General features: G+C 42.7%; 1 protein-coding gene and 1 long non-coding RNA gene across 4 annotated transcripts; one reads left to right on the plus strand and one right to left on the minus strand.

Annotated features, from left to right (window-relative positions):
* Positions 1-542: 542 nt before the first annotated feature.
* On the minus strand, positions 543-1,649 carry LOC149123067 (uncharacterized). Of its 2 annotated transcripts, none has more exons than XR_016218014.1 (2): positions 1,216-1,649; positions 543-754 (listed from the first exon to the last, which is right to left on the minus strand). It is a non-coding gene; the product is annotated as an uncharacterized LOC149123067 (long non-coding RNA). The 2 variants fall into 2 exon arrangements; XR_016218013.1 differs by having other exon boundaries at positions 1,084-1,649.
* A 141-nt stretch (positions 1,650-1,790) lies between these two features.
* On the plus strand, positions 1,791-18,994 carry EMC7 (ER membrane protein complex subunit 7). Of its 2 annotated transcripts, XM_008269259.5 has the most exons (5): positions 1,791-2,084; positions 7,943-8,062; positions 14,764-14,902; positions 16,272-16,352; positions 18,524-18,994. In XM_008269259.5, the coding sequence occupies exons 1-5, from the start codon at positions 1,861-1,863 to the stop codon at positions 18,674-18,676; spliced, it is 717 nt and encodes a 238-aa protein (XP_008267481.1). In that variant the 5' UTR covers positions 1,791-1,860; the 3' UTR covers positions 18,677-18,994. The 2 variants fall into 2 exon arrangements, with proteins under 2 accessions (XP_008267481.1, XP_008267483.1); XM_008269261.5 differs by lacking the exon at positions 7,943-8,062.
* Positions 18,995-20,245: the final 1,251 nt, after the last annotated feature.

A 20,245-nucleotide genomic window follows, 5' to 3' on the forward strand; every position in this document is an offset into this window, starting at 1 on the left:
ATTTCATCCTGCCCAAGATGTGAATTTCCCTTTGCCCAAGGTATCTGTGTTTGTGTACCCTACCTGACCATCAGTTATGTAGTAGCTGTCTGTCTTGGTTATGTAACTAAATGTGGTATCACAGTGTTTTTGTTCAAGTAATCCATACCTAGTAGCTTAACACTAAGTCACAATGCTGGTCATTCACCTCACTATGTAGGCATTGTATTATCTCACACCACCACAAGAAAAGGTGAGTGCAGTATAAGAAGATATTTTGAGAGATATTCATAATGCACAACTTTTATTACAGTACATTGTTGTAACTGTACTATTTTGGTTGTAGTTGGTCATTTTTTACTGTGTCTAATTTATACATAAAACTCTTAAGTTATGTACAAAACAGTATACACAGTTTTGGTACATCTGTGGTTTCAGGAATCTACTGGGAGTTCTGGAATGTATCCCCCATGCGTAATGGGGATTACTATGTAAAAATCTGTGGAGACCACACAGAGAAACTCACTTCAGCAAAAGCATTAATAGCAAGATTGAAAGCATTCTTTTTTTTTTTTTTAAGATTTTAATTTATTTGAGAGGTAAAGTTACAGAGAGAGAGAGGGAGAGAGAGGTCTTCCATCCCATCGGTTCACTCTCCAAAGGGCCGCAAGGGCTGGAGCTGGGCCAATCCGAAGCCAGGAGCCAGGAGCTTCTTCCCAGTCTCCCACAAGGACTTGGGCCATCTTCTACTGCTTTCCCAGGCCATAGCAGAGAGCTGGGTCAGAAGAGGAGCAGCAGGACTCATATCAGCACCCATATGGGATGCTGGCACTGCAGGTGGAGGCTTATCCTACTTCTCCACAGTGCCAGCCTGGAAACAGTCTTAAAGGATAATTTCCAAATTATATATAGTAAAAAGAGCAAAGTGCAGAACTGCATTTATCATATGCTACCAGTAAAAGGGATATATAAAAACATTATTATGTGCTATAGTATATTTGTTTAATACTATGTTTATAAAATGTTATTTGCATGTTAGTATACTAAACATTTCTATTTCCCTTTTCACAAAATGAGTAGCATACTACAGTAAGCTCTCTGTACCTTGCAAGTTCATCATCCACAAATTCAATCAACTGGGGGTGGAAAATATTTTTAAAAACTGTGTCTATACTGAACATGTATAGATTTTAAAACTCCTCATTCCCTAAGCGATATAGTGTAACAACTGCTTACATAACATTTAGTTTGTATTGGTATTCCAAGTAAGCAGAGAGAAAGTATACAGGAGCAGGTCGGCTGCTCGGCATGCCACATCCCATAACGCAGTGGCTGGGTTCAAGTCCTGGTTCCGATTCCAGCTTCCTGCCGATGCGCACCCTGGGAGGGAGCAGGCGTTGGCTCAGTCAAGTACTGGGGTCCTATGTAAGCACTACTGCATCTCCCTATAAACACACACACTGGGAGCCTTCAATCTCCTGTCTCGGAAAGTCTCTCGGAGTTTTCTGTTTCTGCGCAAGCCGGAGCCCCATCCGCGGACACCAGGGCACGGCCTCGCCCCTTTCAGCCTCCTCACTCTTTACTCCCGTGAGGTTAACAGCCTCTGAGACCGCCGCGCCAACACCGCTCCCTCTGCACTTGACCCAGCGCCTCGCCCCGCCTTCCAGCCCGCACTTCCGCGAGTTCGGGGCAGTACTTCCGCCACGCCCGCCTCGCAACTCGATTGGCCAAGACTTCTTCCCTCTGATTGGAGCCCGCAGCCTGGGCCTGAGTCGGGCGCGCAGTGATGACGACAAGAGCCAGCGGCGGCCGCGGCGGCAGCGGCTGGGAGACCAGCAGGGTTTCCGGAGCTGCCGGCCTTGACTGCTGAGTGCTGCTGACATGGCGGCAGCTCTGTGGGGCTTGCTCTCCGCCTTGTTGCTTCTCTCAGGGACTGCCCAGAACTCTGAGTTGCCTGGGGCTTCTGCCGAGGGGCCGGGAGGGAGTGGGGTCGGGGATCGTTTCAAGATTGAGGGGCGTGCTGTCGTTCCGGGGGTGAAGCCTCAGGACTGGATCTCGGCGGCCCGAGTGCTTGTAGACGGAGAAGAGCACGTCGGCTTCCTGAAGTGAGCATTCCGAGGGCCGCGGAGAGAGCTGGGATGGAGGAGAGCTGCTTGTCGCCAGGGGACAGTGTCGCTGTCAGAGCGGAGGGGCAGGTGCTGCTCTCCCTCTGTGCCGGGAGACCTCGGGAGGCAGCTGGACGCCTCCCTTTCCGGACCTCATAAATGAGGGTGACAGGCGTTCGCCCCAGACCCAGAGCTGGGGGGTCGGGCGTTTCCACTCCCTTGGTGGCCCCGTTTGGGGATTACTGCTCTCGGCCCTGGGGACGGGTGGACAGATGTCTCGTGCTGGATTCTTTGCTTTGCATCTCAGGTGGTTTCCTTGGAACCGGATCGCTTTTTTTTTTTTTTTTTTTAACACTCGTTGTGGATTGATGTTGCCTAGAAAGATGCTAAACAGGTGGGAATTCTCAAAGCCCGGAGGACTTCTAGTGATGAGAGACTGGGAGACTAATGTTACTGCTTCTAAAATTAATGAGCCCTGAAGTCCCTAATCGCAGCACCTTTTTTGCCTGCGGGTGGGATTGTTGCTCTTTTTAACACTTGAGTTTATCAAGGGATTTGCAGCATCACATTTGTCATTTATGTAAGACCAGGGCTTTCGACTTTTCTAGCTATTCGTGGAAATGGAATTTCTGTTTATAGTAAAAGAGGATGAATTTGTTAGCGCTCGAGGTTTGCAGTAGCCTGTTTTTCAGCTGTCCAGGCAAAAATGTGATTTAAATCTTCCCACCACTATTTGGAAAATGAAATTGGGAACTGAAAGACCACATTTAGTGAAGGAAGAAGGGTTTGTTCCTCAACAGGTGGTTTCTGAAGACCAGGCAACACAAATCCACACATTTAATTCTAAATCTGATTTGCACATTTGTTCAGATCATCCAGCTGCCCTTTAAGGAGAGTGTTAGCCTCAGATTGATAATGGCAAGTTTTTATCCAGTATTTTAATGCTGTCATTGATAACCTAACATTAGAACATCTTTAGGGTATACTCGGACTAATGGTGTTTTAATAACAAAGCTCTATTAAACTTTAGAAAATTAGCTTTAGTTGACCATTTGGCTTCTCTTTTACACAGTATACATTTTTTTAAAAAGCAGTTATCATTTTCATTTAAGAGGTAATGTATTAGGGCCAGCATCCCACATTAGAGTGCCAGTTGAAGTCTCAGCTGCTCTGCTTAGAATGTGTGTGTCTGGGAAAAGTGTTAATGTGCTGATGTGCCTGAGAAAGTAGTGGAAGATGGCCCAAGTACGTGGGCCCCTGCCACCCATTTGAGAGACCCAGATGGAGTTCTGGGCTCCTGGCTTTGGCCTGGCCCAGCCCTGACTATTGCGGCTATTTGGGTAATGAGCCAGCAGATGGGAGATCTCTCTCCCTCTTTCTCTCTCTCTCCTCCTCCTTCCCTACTTCTGTCACTCTGCCTTTCAAATAATTTAACTAAATGTTTAAAAAAAGAAGTACTATATTAATTTGTTTATTGAAGAAAATATCTAAACAAGTAGAGGTAACAGCCATAGCATTTTATTGTATCCTTGTTCTTCCTGTTTGTATATAGAAAGATGAATGAGTTTTGTTGGAAGAAGTGTAGGTAATTGTACTGGAGCTGTTTTGAATAACTAGGAAACAGTTTTTGACCTATGCTTATTGGAGGTGGCTTGAGACTTTGCCAAAGCAGATAAGGGGAGTTGCGGCTGAAAACTTCTCATGCCATTTCTTGCTGTCATCATTGTGTGTATTTACTTGTATACATAATTTATTTAACCAGCCTTCTGTTTTGGGATGTGTAGGTATTTTTCAATTTTTTTTGCCATAGTGATGTTATAAAATGTATATACTTTTGAATTTTTATTGTGGAAATTTTCAGAAGCACAGAAATAAGCAGAATAACTGTGAGTCCTTAGGTACTCATTGAAGTCTACTATTTCATTTCATGTCTTGTCTTCATTTCATTATTTTTTTCTGGAATATTTCTAAAAAAAATCTTAAGCATATTTTCACTTAGAAAAGCCTTATTATATATTTCTAAAAATAAGGAATTCTAAAAAATATGTTACCATTATTGATTCAACAAAATCAATAATAATGCTATATACCCAGTCCATTTTGATATTTCCCCATAATCTCATTTTAAAAAAAAATTTTAAGGTTTTTATTTAATGAACACAAATTTCATATGTACAGCTTTTAGGAATATAGTGTTTCTTCTCCCCATTCCCACCCTCCCACCCCACTCCTATCCCACCTCCTACTCCCCTCCCATTCCATTTTTCATTAAGATTCGTTCTTAATTCACTTTATATACAGAAGACCAACTATATACTATGTAGAGATTTCCACTGTTTGCACCCACACAGACACACAAAGTATAAAGTACTGTTTGAACACAGGTCTTACCGTTAATTCTCATAGTACAACTCATTAAGGACAGAGGTCCTACATGGGTAGCAAGTGTACAGTTGTTGATTTAACAATTGACACTTTTTATTTTTGATGTCAGTGACCAAGGCTGTTGTCATGAGCTGCCAAGGCTATGGAAGCCTTTTTAGTCCACAAACTCTGTCGTATTTAGACAGGGCCATATGCAAAGTGAAAGTTCTCTCCTCCCTTCAGAGAAAAGTACCTCCTTGTTTGATGGCTGCTGCTTTTCACTGGGATCTCACTCACAGAGATCCTTCATGTAGGACAATTTTTTGCCACAGTGTCTTGTCTTTCCATTTCTGAAATGCTCTCCTGGGCTTTTCAGCCAGATCCGAATGCCTTAAGGGCTGCATAATCTCATATTTTTATGAAATTCTTTCAATTATACAAAATAGGGTATAACACAGCTTGTGTATTGTAGACTATGTATTCATACATTTTTTATTTACTTGTTTTTATTTTATTTGAAAGGTAGAGACACAGCAGGACCTTCCATTTGCTGGTTCACTCCCTAAATGCCCATACAGCCAAGGCTGGGTCAGGCCAAAGCCAGGAGCTCAGAATTCAATCCAGGTCTCTCATGTGGGTGAAAGGGACCCACGTTCTTGGGCTGTCACCTCTGCGTTTAAAGGTACAGATTAGTAGGGAGCTGGAATCAGAGGCAGAGCTGAGACTTGAACCTAAGCACTGCACTATGGGGGAGTAATCTTTTTTTTTTTTTTTTGACAGGCAGAGTGGACAGTGAGAGAGACAGACAGAGAGAAAGGTCTTCCTTTGCCGTTGGTTCACCCTCCAATGGCCGCCGCGGCCGGCGGGCTGCGGCCAGCGCACCGCGCTGATCTGATGGCAGGAGCCAGGAGCCAGGTGCTTTTCCTGGTCTCCCATGGGGTGCAGGGCCCAAGCACCTGGGCCATCCTCCACTGTACTCCCTGGCCACAGCAGAGAGCTGGCCTGGAAGAGGGGCAACCGGGACAGAATCCGGCGCCCCGACCGGGACTAGAACCCGGTGTGCCTGCGCCGCTAGGCGGAGGATTAGCCTAGTGAGCCGCGGCACCGGCCGGGGAGTAATCTTTAAAGTCAAGTTTTAACATTGTATTATGAAATTTATATGTTAGAGCTTGAGTAAAATGTTTACATTGGGGTGAAACATATTTTTTTCTTCAGGAAATTCTGATATTATTTGTGCTGCACAGACAGCAGTTGTTCTTCCTGGACCTGGAGAAAAAGTTTGAATTAGTTCAGTCAAGGTCCCATCAAGAAGCGGAAGATGCACTCATGTCGGAATAACTCAGGGAGAGTTCAGTGAAAGGATTAATCAGTGCAATCGTAGTGTGGGAAGTAACCAAATTGAGCAGGACCCTTTGGAGTGTAGGATCTCAAGGTGCCCATCACCTCTAAGCCTGAGAGAGGACAGTAAGTAGATGTTACTGGAACCTTGAAGAGAAGAAAGGTCTGTTTCGAGTGAGATGTGACACTACCAGTCAGAGATGGCTTCACAGTGAGAAATCAGGGGGAAAAAATACCAAACTCATTACTTCCCTTCTTCTAGTCTACAGAGAAGAGAAGGGTAGGAAGGGGATCTGGAGGACAAATGGAAGGTGTCCAGCCCGGAAATAAATTAATTTCATGTGTGTATTTCAGGTGTGTGTGTGTGTGTGTAAGTGTGTGTAAGAGGCTACAGCCTTTTTTTTTTTTTTTTTAAGATTTGTTTATTTATTTGAAAGGCAGAGTTACAGAGGCAGAGAGAGAGAGAGGTCTTCCATCCGCTGGTTCACTCCCCAGTTGGCCGCAACTGCCAGAGCGGCGCCGATCCAAAGCCAGGAGCCAGGAGCTTCTTCCGGGTCTCTATGTGGGTGCAGGGGCCCAAGGCCCACTGCTTTCCCAGGCCACACCAGAGAGCTGGATTGGAAGTGGAGCAGCCAGGAATCGAACTGGTGCCCATATGGGTAAAGAGGCGGCTTTACCCACTATGCCACAGTGCCAGCCTCAGCCTTTTATTATTTGTAAAAAAAGAAATAAAACCAATAACATACAAACTAAAACTAGACTAAAATGCCATTTTTGGTGATAAAAATGTTGGGATTGGCAAAATTGGGGCTAACATTGTAACAATAATGTATATTGATAGTTTTCTTTGAATAAATACTAGACTTCAGAATAGGAACTGTGCTCTTGCACCTGTCATATCTGCCCACAGAAAGCATAGAAATACTTTGTGTCAGAGTTCTCTGTCTTAGGTTTTTTCTTTCTTTCTTTTTTTTTTTTTTCAAAGATTTATTTATTTATTTGCAAGTCAGAATTACAGAGAGAGAAGAGAGGCAGAAAGAGAGAGCTTTTCTGTCTGCTGGTTTACTCTGCAGTTAGCCACAGCGGCTGGAGCTGCATTGATTCAGAGCCAGGAGCTTCCTCTGGGTCTCCCATGTGGGTCCAGGGGCCCAAGGAGTAGGGCCATCTTCCACTGCTTTCTAAGACCACAGCAGAGAGCTGGATTGTAAGTGGAGCAGCTGGGTCTCGAACCGGCACCTATATGGGATACCGGCACTGCAGGTGGTGGCTTTACCACAGTGTTGACCCCTGTTTTAGGTATTTTCATAACCCGTTCAGTGTAATTATGGAGGCTGAACTTAGGCTTTTTTTTTTTTTTTTTAAGATTTATTTGAAAGGCAGAGTTACAGAGAGAAGGAGGCACACATAGAGGCCACAACAACCAAGGCTGGAGCAGACTGAAGCCAGGAGCCAGGATATTCACCCTGGTCTCCCACATGGGTGCAGGGACCCAGGTCCTTGGGCCATCTTCTGTTGTTTTCTCATACCATTAGCAGGGAGCTGAATCAGAAGTGGAACATCTGGGACTCAAATCAGCACCCATAAGGGATGCTAGCATTGTAAGCGGCAGCTTAACCCACTGTGCCACAATATTAGCCCTTAAGCTTGCTAGCTTGCTTTTTTTTTTTTTTTTAATAAAAAAGTTTTTACCATTTATTTATTTGAGAAGTTGAATTACAGACAGTGAGAGGTAGAGACAGAGTGAGAGGTCTTCTTTCCACTGGTTCACTCCCCAAATGGTCGCAACAGCTGGAGCTGAGCCGATCCAAAGCCAGGAGCCACACGGATGCAGGGGTCCAAACACTTAGGCCATCTTCTGTTGCTTCCCCAGGCCAAAGCGGAGAGCTGGATCAGAAGAAGAGCAGCTGGGACTCGAACCAGCGCCCATATGGGATGCCTGCTCTGTAGGCAGAGGCTTAGTCCACTACGTCCCAGCACCAGGCACCCCCCCACCCTCTTTTTTTTTTTAAAGCTTGCTTGTTATCGCTTCTTGGCCTTTTGGCTAAGATCAAATGTAAAGCTTGCTAATTGTGTTAATGTCAATTTTTGGGGAATTGATTTCAGAATTAATGGATAATTTAAGACAAAAAATTAAAATGTAATTTTCACTTTTCCAGGACAGATGGGAGTTTTGTGGTTCATGATATACCTTCTGGATCTTATGTAGTAGAAGTTATATCTCCAGCTTACAGGTTTGATCCTGTCCGAGTGGACATCACTTCCAAAGGAAAAATGAGGTGAGGGCACCTGGTTTAATTTTTACCAAGGGCTAGATGCTGAACACTGTTTTTAGAATCTATATTTAAGGTTAAAAGTTTTATTATATTGACTACAAATACTCCTTAAAATACTTGAGGAACATTTATGTTGTTTTGCTCTGAACATGGATAAAATTATAAAGTTGGATTTATTCCTGCTCTGGCTTAAAGTTTTTCTTAAATCTCTTACTATGATTATATGGAGAAAAAATTACTTATTATAGGAGTAAAAGCACTGTGAGAATATTAAAGTTGGAAGTAATTTAACTTTCTTTTAAAGATTTTATTTATTTGTGAGGTAGAGTTACAGACAGAGGGAAGGAGAGACAGAAAGATCTTCCACTCCCCAAGTGGCCGAATGGCTGGAGCTGAGCCAATCTGAATCCAGGAGCCAGGAGCTTCTTACAGGGTATCCCATGCATTTGCAGGGGCTCAAGCACTTGGGCCATCTTCTACTGCTTTTCCAGGCCATAGCAGAGAGCTGGATAGGAAGAGGAGCAGCTGGGACGTGAACTGTCGCCCATATGGGATGCCAGCACTGAAGGTGGAGGCTTAGCTTACTGTGCCATGGCACGAGCTCCAGTAACTTAATTTTCTAAATCAGAAATACTGTTTGTCACTTGTCTTTCATTGGGATATGTTGATAATGCCTTTTTCTTTTTAAAAATGATTTAATTATTTATTTGAAAGACAGAGTAACAGAAATAGAGGGAGAGACAGAGAGAGAGGACTTCCATTCTGGGACTTGAATTGGCGCCCACATGCAGTGCCATTATTGCAGGCTTAACTCGCTGTTCCACAACTCTGGCTCCATTAATAATGCCTTTTATTGCTTACTTGTTACTGTGTTGATCTAGAAATTTCTGTAGTTGTTCCTTTTTTAGTGTGCAAAGGCAAAAACAGTTCTTGTGAAGAAGCTGTATTTTATTACTGATCTTTTTGATATATATCAAACATGTCTAGATTGATTTATAGGGACTCAAAATTTAACTGACAGGGCTGGTATTGTGGCGTAACAGCAATACTGTGATAACACTAATAAGCACATTTATGGACACACATTTTCTCCCCCACCTTTTTTTTTTTTTTTTTTTAAGATTTATTTGAAAGAGTTATGAGGCGGGGCGGGGAGGGAGAGAGAGAGAAAGAGACAGAGATCTTCCATCTACTGAGTTACTCCCCAGACAGGTGCAACAGGGCTGGGCCAGGCTGAAGCCAAGAGCCAGGAGCTTCTTCCAGGTCTCCTATGTTGTTACAGGGACCCAAACACTTGAGCCATCTTCTGTTTTTCTAGGCACTTTAGCAGGGAGCTGGATCAGAAATGGAGCAGCTGGGATTTGAACCAGCAACCATATGGGATGCCAACATCATGGGCGGCAGCTTTACCCACTATGCCACAATTCTGGCCCCTTTTTAAATATTTACTTATTTGAGAGACAGAGTAAGAGAACAGAGAGAGTACACTATCACTTGCTGGTTCACTCCCTAAATACCCACAGTGCCTGAAGTTGACCAGCCAAAGCTGAGAGCTGGGAATTCAATCCTGGTCTTCCCTTTGAGTGACAGAAACCCAACTGCTTGAGCCATCACCACAGCCTTCCGGGTCTGCATTAGCAGGAATCTAGAATCAGGAGCCAGAGTCAGGAACCAAACCCAAGTTCACTGATGTGGGATGTGAGCATCCTAATCAGGTGTCTTAGCCAGTGTCCTAACTGCCAGACTAGCCATCTGCCCTGTTCCTCCCTATTTTTAAAGTTAATTTGTTGTCTTAGAATTTCTTTGCCCAGATGCTGATATTTCTTGCTCTTGGCTATTTAGAGCAAGAGTGAATCTTCTTTGGGAGATTATACCTTGCAAATATGTTAATAAAATATTTTCTGCTGGAATAAATGGATTCTTTAAAAATATGAATTTTCTTTGGTAATGATTTTCTCATGTCTTTTCTTTAGAAACACATTTTGTTAAAAGAAATTATACGTATATACACACACACAGGTAAAATTCCATTATTTTTTAAGATTTATTTATTTGAAAGGCAGAGTTGCAGAGAGAGAAGAAGAGACACACAAAAAAGGTCTTCCATCTGCAGTTTCACTCTGCAAATGGCCACAACAGCCCTGACTAGGCCAGACTGAAGCCGGATCTGGAACCATCCAGGCCTTCCTACCTGGGTGCAGGGGCTCAAGGACTGAGGCCATCTTTTGCTGCTTCCCCCAGCTTATTATCAGGGAGCTGGATTGGAAGTGGAGCAGCCAGGACTCTGGCACCCATTTGAGATGCTGGCATCACAGGTAGCAGCTTAACCTTCCATGCTACAGTGCCAGCCCCAAAATTCAATTGTTAAATCTAACCTTAAAGGACTTCTCATGGCTTTTATACATTTCAGGATTGCAAACTTGGAGATGGTGAGTATGAAAATTACACTACATATTACAAATACCAATTTAAAGTAGTTTTTAAAATTGACAGCACAGTAGTGGAGGGAATAAGAATTATGAAACAAAGGAAATGCATATCTACCAGAAGTATTTTGTTTTTACTGTTTAAAATTTGAATAAAATAGACAGCAAGTAGAAATATTGTTTTAAATATAAGATTTTCTTTGTTTTTTTTTTTTTTTTTTTTTTTTTGCCTTGGGTTAAGGGTACATTGTGTTTAGTACTTAAGAACTGATTGCACCATGAGATTTGTATTTTCATATATATTCCTGGTGATTGGATGTCTGAAGCATAAGTTTTTTAAAAAAAGATGGTTATTTTCATAATTAGGGGTGAGACAGTAGAGAACAAAGTGAGATTCACATAAAATCCTCATGTTTTAATCAATATTTTGTAAGTTTTGAATATATGTGGATCTTCTATTTCTGACATTTTAACAGAAGAAAATGTAGTATAAAATATGACAGATGTCTCCTGTTCAGTGTATAACTCCCCAGAAGTAAGGGAAATCCCTAAGGGATAAACTAGAAGCCACTTCCTCACCTGGGGTTTTGATATTCTGTAACCAAAAGGCTTAGATTTTATTAGCCATATGCATGTAGGATGTAAGCCTTGAGTTTGCTTGGGGTCAGAATTAGATCTAAGACCATTTGACCTTTGGCTATTGGTATTGCAATCCAAAAGACCGGATTCCCAGCTGACACTGCGTTCTGTGGGGAAACATCTTCCCAGAGTGATAGCAGTCCAGCCACCACTGAAAATTGGCGTGGAATTTATTACTTCCTGCATAATCCAGGAACTTTCCAGCTGAGCAGTGAACAAGGTGTTCCCTGGTGAGAATCCCTGGACTTCTGGCAGAGACAAATGCTTATCTCTGCACTGTTTGTAAAGTACCCAAGAAAACAATCTACTTTGACTCAGCAGATGAATCACAGACTTCCACGAACTTTAGATAGAAGAATTATTGGATAGAGACCTTAAAATATACTTAAAGCGCTTGAAGAGTGGTCCAGCGTTTTGGCATAGCAGGTTAAGTGTCCGCCTGACACCGACATCCTTTATGGGCACTGGTTTGAGACCTGGCTGCTCTGCTTCTGATCCAGCTCCCTGCTAATGTTCCTGGGAAAGCAGCAGAAGATGGCCCAAGTCCTTGGGCTCCTGCATCCGTGTGGGAGACCTAGAAGAAGCTCCAGTTTCCTAGCTTCAGCCTGGCTTGGCCCTGGCTGTTGGGGCCATTTGGGGAATGGACCAGTGAATGGAAGATTCATTCATTCATTCTTTTCTCTCTCTCTCTCTCTCTCTCTCTCTCTCTCTGTCTCTCTGTCTCTCTGTCTCTCTCACTCACTCTGCTTCTCCTCCTGTCTCTGTAACTCTGCCTTTCAAATAAAAAAAAAAAAATACATCTTGAAAAAAACCTTGGGGCTGGTGCTGTGTTGCAGTGGGTTAATGCCCTGGCCTGGGGTGCCAGCATCCCATATGGACGCTGGTTTGAGACCTGGATGCTCCACTTCCGATCCAGCTCTCTGTTGTGGCCTGGGAAAGCAGTAGAAGATGGCCCAAGACCTTAGGCCCCTGTGTCCACATGGGAGACCCAGAAGAAGCTCCTGGCTCCTGGCTTCAGATCAACCCAGTCCCAGCTGTTGCAGCCATTTGGGGAGTGAACTAGTGGATCGAAGATCTCTCTGCCTCTGCCTCTGCCTCTGTCTCTCTGTAACTCTGGCTTTCAAAAAAAAAAAAAAAAGTGAGCAATGAAAATAGAGGAGACAATTTTTAAAAAGTAGAATAGGTTATGTCTGAACATGTATGAGGGTTTTCATTAAAAGTAATGCATCTGTGGTGAAAATGTAATATTGCCTGTGGTGCTGTTTTGTGGCTTTTTATAATTATTAATTTTTCCTGGAATTTAGCTTTTTTTAAAAAAGATTTATTTGAAAGTCAGAGTTACACAGAGAGATAAGAGAGACAGAGAGAGAGACAGAAGTCCTCCATCCGATGGTTCACTCCCCAACTGGCCGCAACAGCCGGAGCTGCGCTGATCTGAAGCCAGGAGCCAGGAGCTTCTTCTGGGTCTCCCATGCAGGTGCAGGGGCCCAAGGACTTGGGCTATCTTCTCTTTTCTCAGGCCATAGCAGAGAGCTGGATCGGAAGTGGAGTAGCCAGGTCTTGAACCATTGCCCATATGGGATGCCGCTGCTTCAGGCGATGTTAACCCGCTGCGCCACAGCGCCGGCCCCTGCAGTTTAGCTTTAAGAACTGGGTACATCGAGTATGCATATTTCAATCTGTCAAAAAAATAAAATCCAGCATTTTTGTGTATATATAAGAAAATTAATTCATTATTAAATATAACTGAAGGACTTTGGAGCTTTTTTTTAAAGATTTATTTATTTATTTGAAAGGCAGAGTTACAGAGAGGCAGAGAGAGAGAAAGAAAGAAAGAAATTGTCTTCCATCTGCTGGTTCCCTCCCCAGATGGCCGCAAGGGCTGGAGCCACAGGGATCCAAAGCCAGGAGCCAGGAGCTTCTTCCAGGTCTCCGTGTGGGTGCAGGGGCCCAAGGACTTGGGCCATTTTCTACTGCTTTCCCAGGCCATAGCAGAGAGCTGGATAAGTAGAGCAGTCAGGACTCAAAACTGGCATCCATATGTGTCGCTCCCCCTCTTCGTGGAGGAGCAACACTGAACCCTGCGCTGTTCTTTCTGTCTGCTCGGCCCTCCCCGGGTTTGCTGCTGGTTCTTCCCGGGTTGGCTACTATCCCTTCCACCTCCGTGGAAGGGCAGTTCCCCCTGGCCGCATTCCCCACTTCCGCAGGGGAGCGGCACACCGCCGGCCGGCTCTCTCGGGGGCTGCACGGGTTCCCTTAGATGTTCCCCATAGATGTTCCCCATAGATGTTCCCCGTGCATGCCGTTTCTCTCCTCCTTTATAGTCCTTCTCTGCCAATCCCAACTCGGCTGCCCACACGCCGAGTACGCTGCTCTCCAATCAGGAGCAAGTCCTACAGTTAATTGGTTGAACTGGAGGCAGCTGTGCGGAAGCTGTTTACTTCTCTCCCAGCGCCATATTGTGGGAGAGCAGATGCATAGAATAAGTCTTAATTCGAGTAACTTAGTCTAGTCCGGATTGCTCCCCACACATATGGGATGCTGGCACTATAGGCGGTGGCTTTACCTACCACAGTGATGGCCCCAAGGTTTCTATGTTTTTTAGAAGATTTATTTATTTATGTGAAAGCCAGAGTTACAGAAAGAGAGACGGAGAGAGGGAATCTTCCATCTACTGGTTTATCCTCCCAAATGGCCACAATGGCCAGAGCTGGGCCAGACCATAAACAGGAGCCAGGAGCTCTATCTGGGTCCAAGTACTTGGGCCATCCTTTGCTGTCTTTCCAGGCACATTAGCAGGGAGCTGGATAGGAAGTGAAGCAGCGGGGATGCAAACCAGTGCCCATATGGGATGCTGACATCACAGGCGCAGCTTAACCTGCTGCACAACACTGGCCCCGAAAGGTTTCTCTCTCCTCTCTCCTTCCTCTCTCCTCTCCACTCTCCTCTGCCCCCCTCCTCCCCTCTCCCCTCCCTCCCCTCCTCTCCACGCTCTCTCTCATCCCCTCTCTCCCCACCCCTCTCCCCCCTCCCCTCTCTCTGCCCTCCCCTCTCTCTCCCTTCTCTCTCCTCTCCTCTCTTCTCCACTCTCCTCTCCCCCCTCCCTCCCCTCTCTCCTCTCTCCCCTCCCTCTCCTTCCCTCCCCTCCTCTCCTCTCCCCTTCCCTTCTCCTCTTCCTGATTTATTTATTTATTTGCAAAGTGGAGTTACAGAGTGGCAGAGGCAAAGAGAGTCTTCCATCTGCTGGTTCAATCCCCAAATGGCCACGATGGCTAGAGCTGGACCAGTCTGAAGTCAGGAGCCAGGAGCTTCTTCCAGGTCTTCCACATGGGGCCCAAGGAGTTGGGCCATCTTCTGTTGCTTCCCTGAAAGGTTTCCAAAAGAACTTTTGATACAAACAGAAGTTAAGGAAATTGTCTAACCCCATGGGCTTAGGTAGTAACAGAGATATAACTAAAAGATTCCAAGTCTAGTCTTTTCTTTTTATGTTTTGCTGAATATTTCAGACATGCAGAAAAACTACTTTGATCAGATTTTTAAGATCAAAAGTTTGGATGCCAAATTGTTTTGGAAAAGCCTAATGGCAAAAATAAGGTTGTTAGTGGAATTACTGATTCTTTTCTTATGTTGCTTTATCAGGGCAAGATACGTGAATTATATCAAAACATCAGAAGTGGTCAGGCTGCCCTATCCTCTGCAGATGAAATCTTCGGGTCCACCTTCTTACTTTATTAAAAGGGAGTCATGGGGCTGGACAGACTTTCTGATGAACCCAATGGTATGTATAGGCTAAAAAGAGCTCTTCACTAAGCCCCTAATTTGCTTCTGTGCAGTTGAAAACTTCAAATCCTTGTGAGATGGAAAGTTGAAGTCAAAGTTTTGGAAAATTGAAAAGACAATTTGCAGATTTCAGAGAAATACTGGCTTTGGTAACATACAGAAAAAATATAATGAGAATTGCACCACAGATTTGACATTGAAATGTGCAACAGAAACTGGATAAACACTTAGGAATCTTTTAAAAATTCAAATAGTGTAAAAGTATGTGGTGGGTTTACTTGAAACTTCCATCCTTCATAGTACTTGCACTTTAGTCCATGGAGGAATGTGCTGTTGTTTATTAACCATTCCCTGGGAATGGCACAAGTGAGGCTTTTGCTCTTCCTTTGTTACACCTGTGATAAACAGAGGTTACTCTGTAGTAATTTAAGTAGTTGGTATCATGAAACTGGTTATGATACTCACTAACAAAGTACTAATACACATTCTTTAAAAACAAGTTGAAGTTTATTCTGTTTCTAAAGGTTGAGTTATTAGAATTGTCTGAATTTTGATCATATTCCTTGCCAATAGTTATTTAAATCACAAACAGGAATATGTGGGGGTTGTGTAGTACCTGAAACCTTTCATAAGAGAAGGGGCAGCAGGGTAGGTTGGATAGGAGACATTAACAATGTGACTCTAAAGCTGATTCATCTTCTGTGTCCTCATTTCTGAAATTCCATGGACATGTGTCCAGTGCTAGAGGCTTTTAAGTCATTTTTCAAAACTGATCTGCTGCAGGCTCTAGAGGATATACATTAATGGAAGGGATAGCACAGTGTTTTATCCAAGAACCACAGTCTTCTAGAAAGGGCATCTCACCTCTTTGTCGGGATCACTAATCCCAGTGCCAGAATATGGTTTGAAGAAAGTGACTGGATAGTTTGCAGATTATTTGTGCTAAACCAAAGTTTAAATTCTGCAGAAAGACAAATGGGTGGCACAAGTATGAAATGAAGTGCATAAAGAGAACTCCTAAGCACGGTTAATCCTCTCACAGATAGCTGTTTGCAGTCGTCAGAATTCAGTAGAACTGAGGTGGTTGCTGCTCATTTGATTCCTTACACAACATTTGAATCTTCAGTTTTTTTTTTAAAGAAAGCTTTTATTTAATAAATATAAATTTCATAGGTACAGCTTTTGGAATATAGCATTTCTTTCCCCCTTACCCGCCCTCCCGCCCCCACTTCCATCCACCTCCTATAACCTCTCCCATCCCATTCTTCATTAAGTGAATTTTTAGTTTTATCATTGATTGTCAAGTGCAGTTGTTGCTTTAACTGTAAAAGAGAGGAAAAATACTTCTAAATTTTTCTCTTCCACAGGTTATGATGATGGTTCTTCCATTATTGATATTTGTGCTTCTGCCCAAAGTGGTTAACACAAGTGATCCTGACATGAGACGGGTAAGACAATTGTTAACTGTGAATTTTTGAACCTTATTCTGATTCTTGGTCTATCCCTTTGTGACTAATTGACTTGTGTTTTTGCAGTTTTACTCTCATTCCCAAGCCAAATTAATCTAGAGGCTAAGTTAACACACTATTACCATAGTATTGTGTTCTTGTAGGAACTGGATGCATTCATTTGCTTCTCCTTAGCTATATGGATCTCTTTGATATAGCTAAAACATTCTCTTTAGTCCTAGCTTCTTTTTGTGTGCCTCACCTGTTAAATAGTTGAAATGTATAATTGTGCTATACCTAATCCAAACATACTATAAAGTGATTGCCACTGTAACCTATCTTTATAAAACTCTCTTTAAAGAACATACTCAATTTTTGTGTCACACACCCAAAGGAAAATCAGGTAGACCAAGGAGGATAAATAGAATAGTTGCTTTCAAATTCTGTACCACAAAATTAACTGTTTCTGTAAGGAAAGAGAGTAGATGTTGAGTAAGATGATTAAAATGTAGTGCCACCAGAGCAGGCATTTGGGCTTGTGGTTAATATGCCTGCTGGTTAAGACGCCAGCATTCCACGTTGGAGTGTTTAGGTTTGATACCACACTCTGCTCCTGATTACAGTTTCCTGCTAATGCAGACCCTGGGAGGCAGCAGTGAAGGCCCCAGTGATTGAGTTCTGCCACCCATGGGGGAGACCTGGATTGAGTTCCTAGTACCTGACTTCATTGCCAGGGACTGTTGTGGGCATTTGGGGAGTAAACCAGGAGATGGGAGTGCTTGCTGTCTCTCTCTCTCTCTTTATCTGTCTTAGTCTCTGTGCCTCTCAAATAAATAAATAAATAAATAAATAAATTTTTAGAAATGAGCTGTAAATCTTCACTTAAGTTATCAAGACACTCATAGTCAAGGTAAATGATAGGAAATAGAACTGATTTATAGAATACCCTTTTTGCCATTGTGGGATTTTGTGGTTTTTCTTTATTTTTTTAAATGGAAAGATAAAATGTACATATAATAAAAATGTTTACAAGGGGCAAGGATTGTGGTAAGGTATATTAAGACACTTGTATTCACATAGGAGTGCCTCGTTCTAGTTCCTGCTACTCCATACTACTTCTTCATCTTATTATTCTTTAAGATTTATTTGTTTATTTGAAAGGCAGTTACAGAGAGGCAGAAATAGAGAGAGAGATAGATATCTTCCATCCATTGGTTCACTCCCCAAATGACTGCAATGGCCAGAGCTGGGCCGATCTGAAGCCAGGAGCCAGGAGCTTCTTCTGGGTTTCTCACATGGGTGCAGGGACCCAAGTACTTGGGCCATCTTCCCCTGCTTTCCCAGGTACCTTAGCAGGGAGCTGAATCAGAAGTGGAGCAGCCAGAACACGAACCAGTGCCATAAAGGATGCTGGCATTGCAGGCGGCAGTTTTACCTCCTGTGCTACAGCTCTGGCTCCTACTCATCTCCTAATTCAGCTTTCTGCTAATGCATCTGGAAGGCAATGGATGATGGTCTAAGTACTTGGGTACCTGCCACCCATGTGGGAGACCTGGGTGGAGTTCTTGCCTTCTTGCTTTGGCCTGGCCTACCCCTGGTTGTTGTAGGCATTTGGGAAGTTGAACCAAAAGATAAAAGGTCTCTCTAACTCTGCCTTTCAGATAAATCCTTTTTTAAAAAATCTTTTTTTTTTTTTAATTTTTTTTTAAAAAGAAAATCTTTTTTTAAAAAAAAAGATTTATTTATTTATATGAAAGGCAGAGTTACAGGGTGGCAGAGGTAGAGAGAGAGAGAGAGAAAGAGGTCTTCCATCTGCTGGTTCACTCCCTAGATGGCTGCAATGACTGGAGCTGCACTGATCCAAAGCCAGGAGCAAGGAGCTGCTTCCAGGTCTCCCACGTGGGTGCAGAGGCCCAAGGACTTGGGCCATCTTCTACTACTTTTCCAGTCCACAGCAGAGAGCTAGATCAGAGTTGGAGAAACTAGGTCTCAAACTGGCACCCACGTGGAATGCCGGCACTGCAGGCGGCGGCTTTACCCACTATGTCACAGCGCCGACCCTAGAACCACTGCCTTCTACTTGTGCTCTTCTTCTTTAAGAATTGTTAAGAGTTCCATAATTCAAAGGATCCCAGTGCCTTTTCATATTATTGTGCTTTGTCTCCCTGCAGGAGATGGAGCAGTCAATGAATATGCTGAATTCCAACCACGAGTTGCCTGATGTTTCTGAGTTCATGACAAGACTCTTCTCTTCAAAGTCATCTGGCAAATCTAGCAGTGGCAGCAGTAAAACAGGGAAAAGTGGGGCTGGCAAAAGGAGGTAGTCAGGTGGTTCTGAAATGGCATTTGCACAAAATAATGGTAACACTGGGTGGCATCTAAATCTTGAGGGAAAACTGTGTGAAGCAACTACTGTACACTTGAGTCATCCTGAAAGTTGATCTCTTACAACTGTTGTATATGTTAACTTTTTAGCACATGTTTTGTACTTGGTACATGAGAAAATCCAGCTTTCATCCTTTGTATGAGGTCAATATTGATGTCACTGAATTAATTGCAGTGTCCTATAGAAAATGACATTAATAAATTATATGAAATACTATACTTTATGTATATTAAAACGTCTTAATCCAGAGATCAAATTATCTTCTGTCTTTTTTTTCACTTAATGTGTCTTTTTTTTCTGACATTTTTCTTCTGTCTTTCATTATCTGAGGCTTGTCGTTGACCTTTTCTGTTTAAAAAGAAGTAAGTTATTATTTTTAGAGCAGCGTGCACTGTATGTATTTCTGTGACCAAAGCTTTGGAAACTGTCAGCCCTGCTCTGCTGTTTACCATTCTCTCCTATTTGAGCTAGAATTACATGTTCCTGTGTGGTTTTAGTTTTTGTTTTCAGTAGGGAATTCATGAATCAGAACAGGTCCTATAAATTTTATTCTGATTACCATCAATGATAATCATTTTACGTTTACTGAGTATCAGCTAATTGCTGTGATCCAAGGTAGGATACGGGCTTGGCTAATATCTGGGCACCTGTTCACAATAGAGCTTAGTATTTTGGAAGGAAGGGCAAATAATAACAGGGAAAGAATGGCCAGGGGAAAGGTGCAGCAGGCAAATCGCCTTCTAGAGTCTAAAAATATAAATCAGCCTTAGAACTCCATATTGTAATATTGATGGCACACAGTACAGGTTGCTTTTAACTCCCTTTCTCTTTCTCGGAATTAACTCTCAGGGTTGTTGCAATAATAGTTGCTACTTTACAGCCAGGAGTATGTCATAAAATTCTTTGTAAGTTATGGTAATTTTACAGCTTTTCCTTTTGGGTAATTTTCATTAAAGATAACTCTTTAAGTCAGAGTGTTACTTTCAGTAGAGGGCTCCTATTGATTCTCTCCTATTTCAAAGAACTCTTCTGTTGCTTTTTGAAAGTTGTTAAATCAGTGAAAAATAACAAAAGACGGGTTGGTTCCAAACTATTTTTCTCTTGTGTTAGGTGACATTGCTCATTTTGAAATGAGGTAATTAAATTTCAAAATGAGCTCTGAATCAGGACATTCTATTAACTGTTCCTCTGTTTGTGTTATATGCAAGAAAATTACCAAACTAGTTAAGCTGTAAATTACTAGATGGGTAAATTGGCTAAGAGTATAACTAGGTCTTTTAAAATAGTCGTTTATTGAAAATAAAATGTTAGAACCCTAGCTGAATGTCGCTCATTCAACTAGTATTCTGATTTTGACTTAGTGTTCAGTGTTCTAATATTCACTTAAAAATTAAATGAAAAATTGTGACTTCTTCCTTTATAATATTAGGGAAGTAGAATGCAATAAATCATTGTATGACCAGAAGTCATATTTAAAATGTCCTAATTTGGGTTGTCAGAGTTAATA

Source organism: Oryctolagus cuniculus, chromosome 12, assembly GCF_051225735.1.
Source record: "Oryctolagus cuniculus isolate XC-2025 breed Fujian yellow rabbit chromosome 12, ASM5122573v1, whole genome shotgun sequence".
Lineage (NCBI taxonomy): Eukaryota > Metazoa > Chordata > Mammalia > Lagomorpha > Leporidae > Oryctolagus > Oryctolagus cuniculus.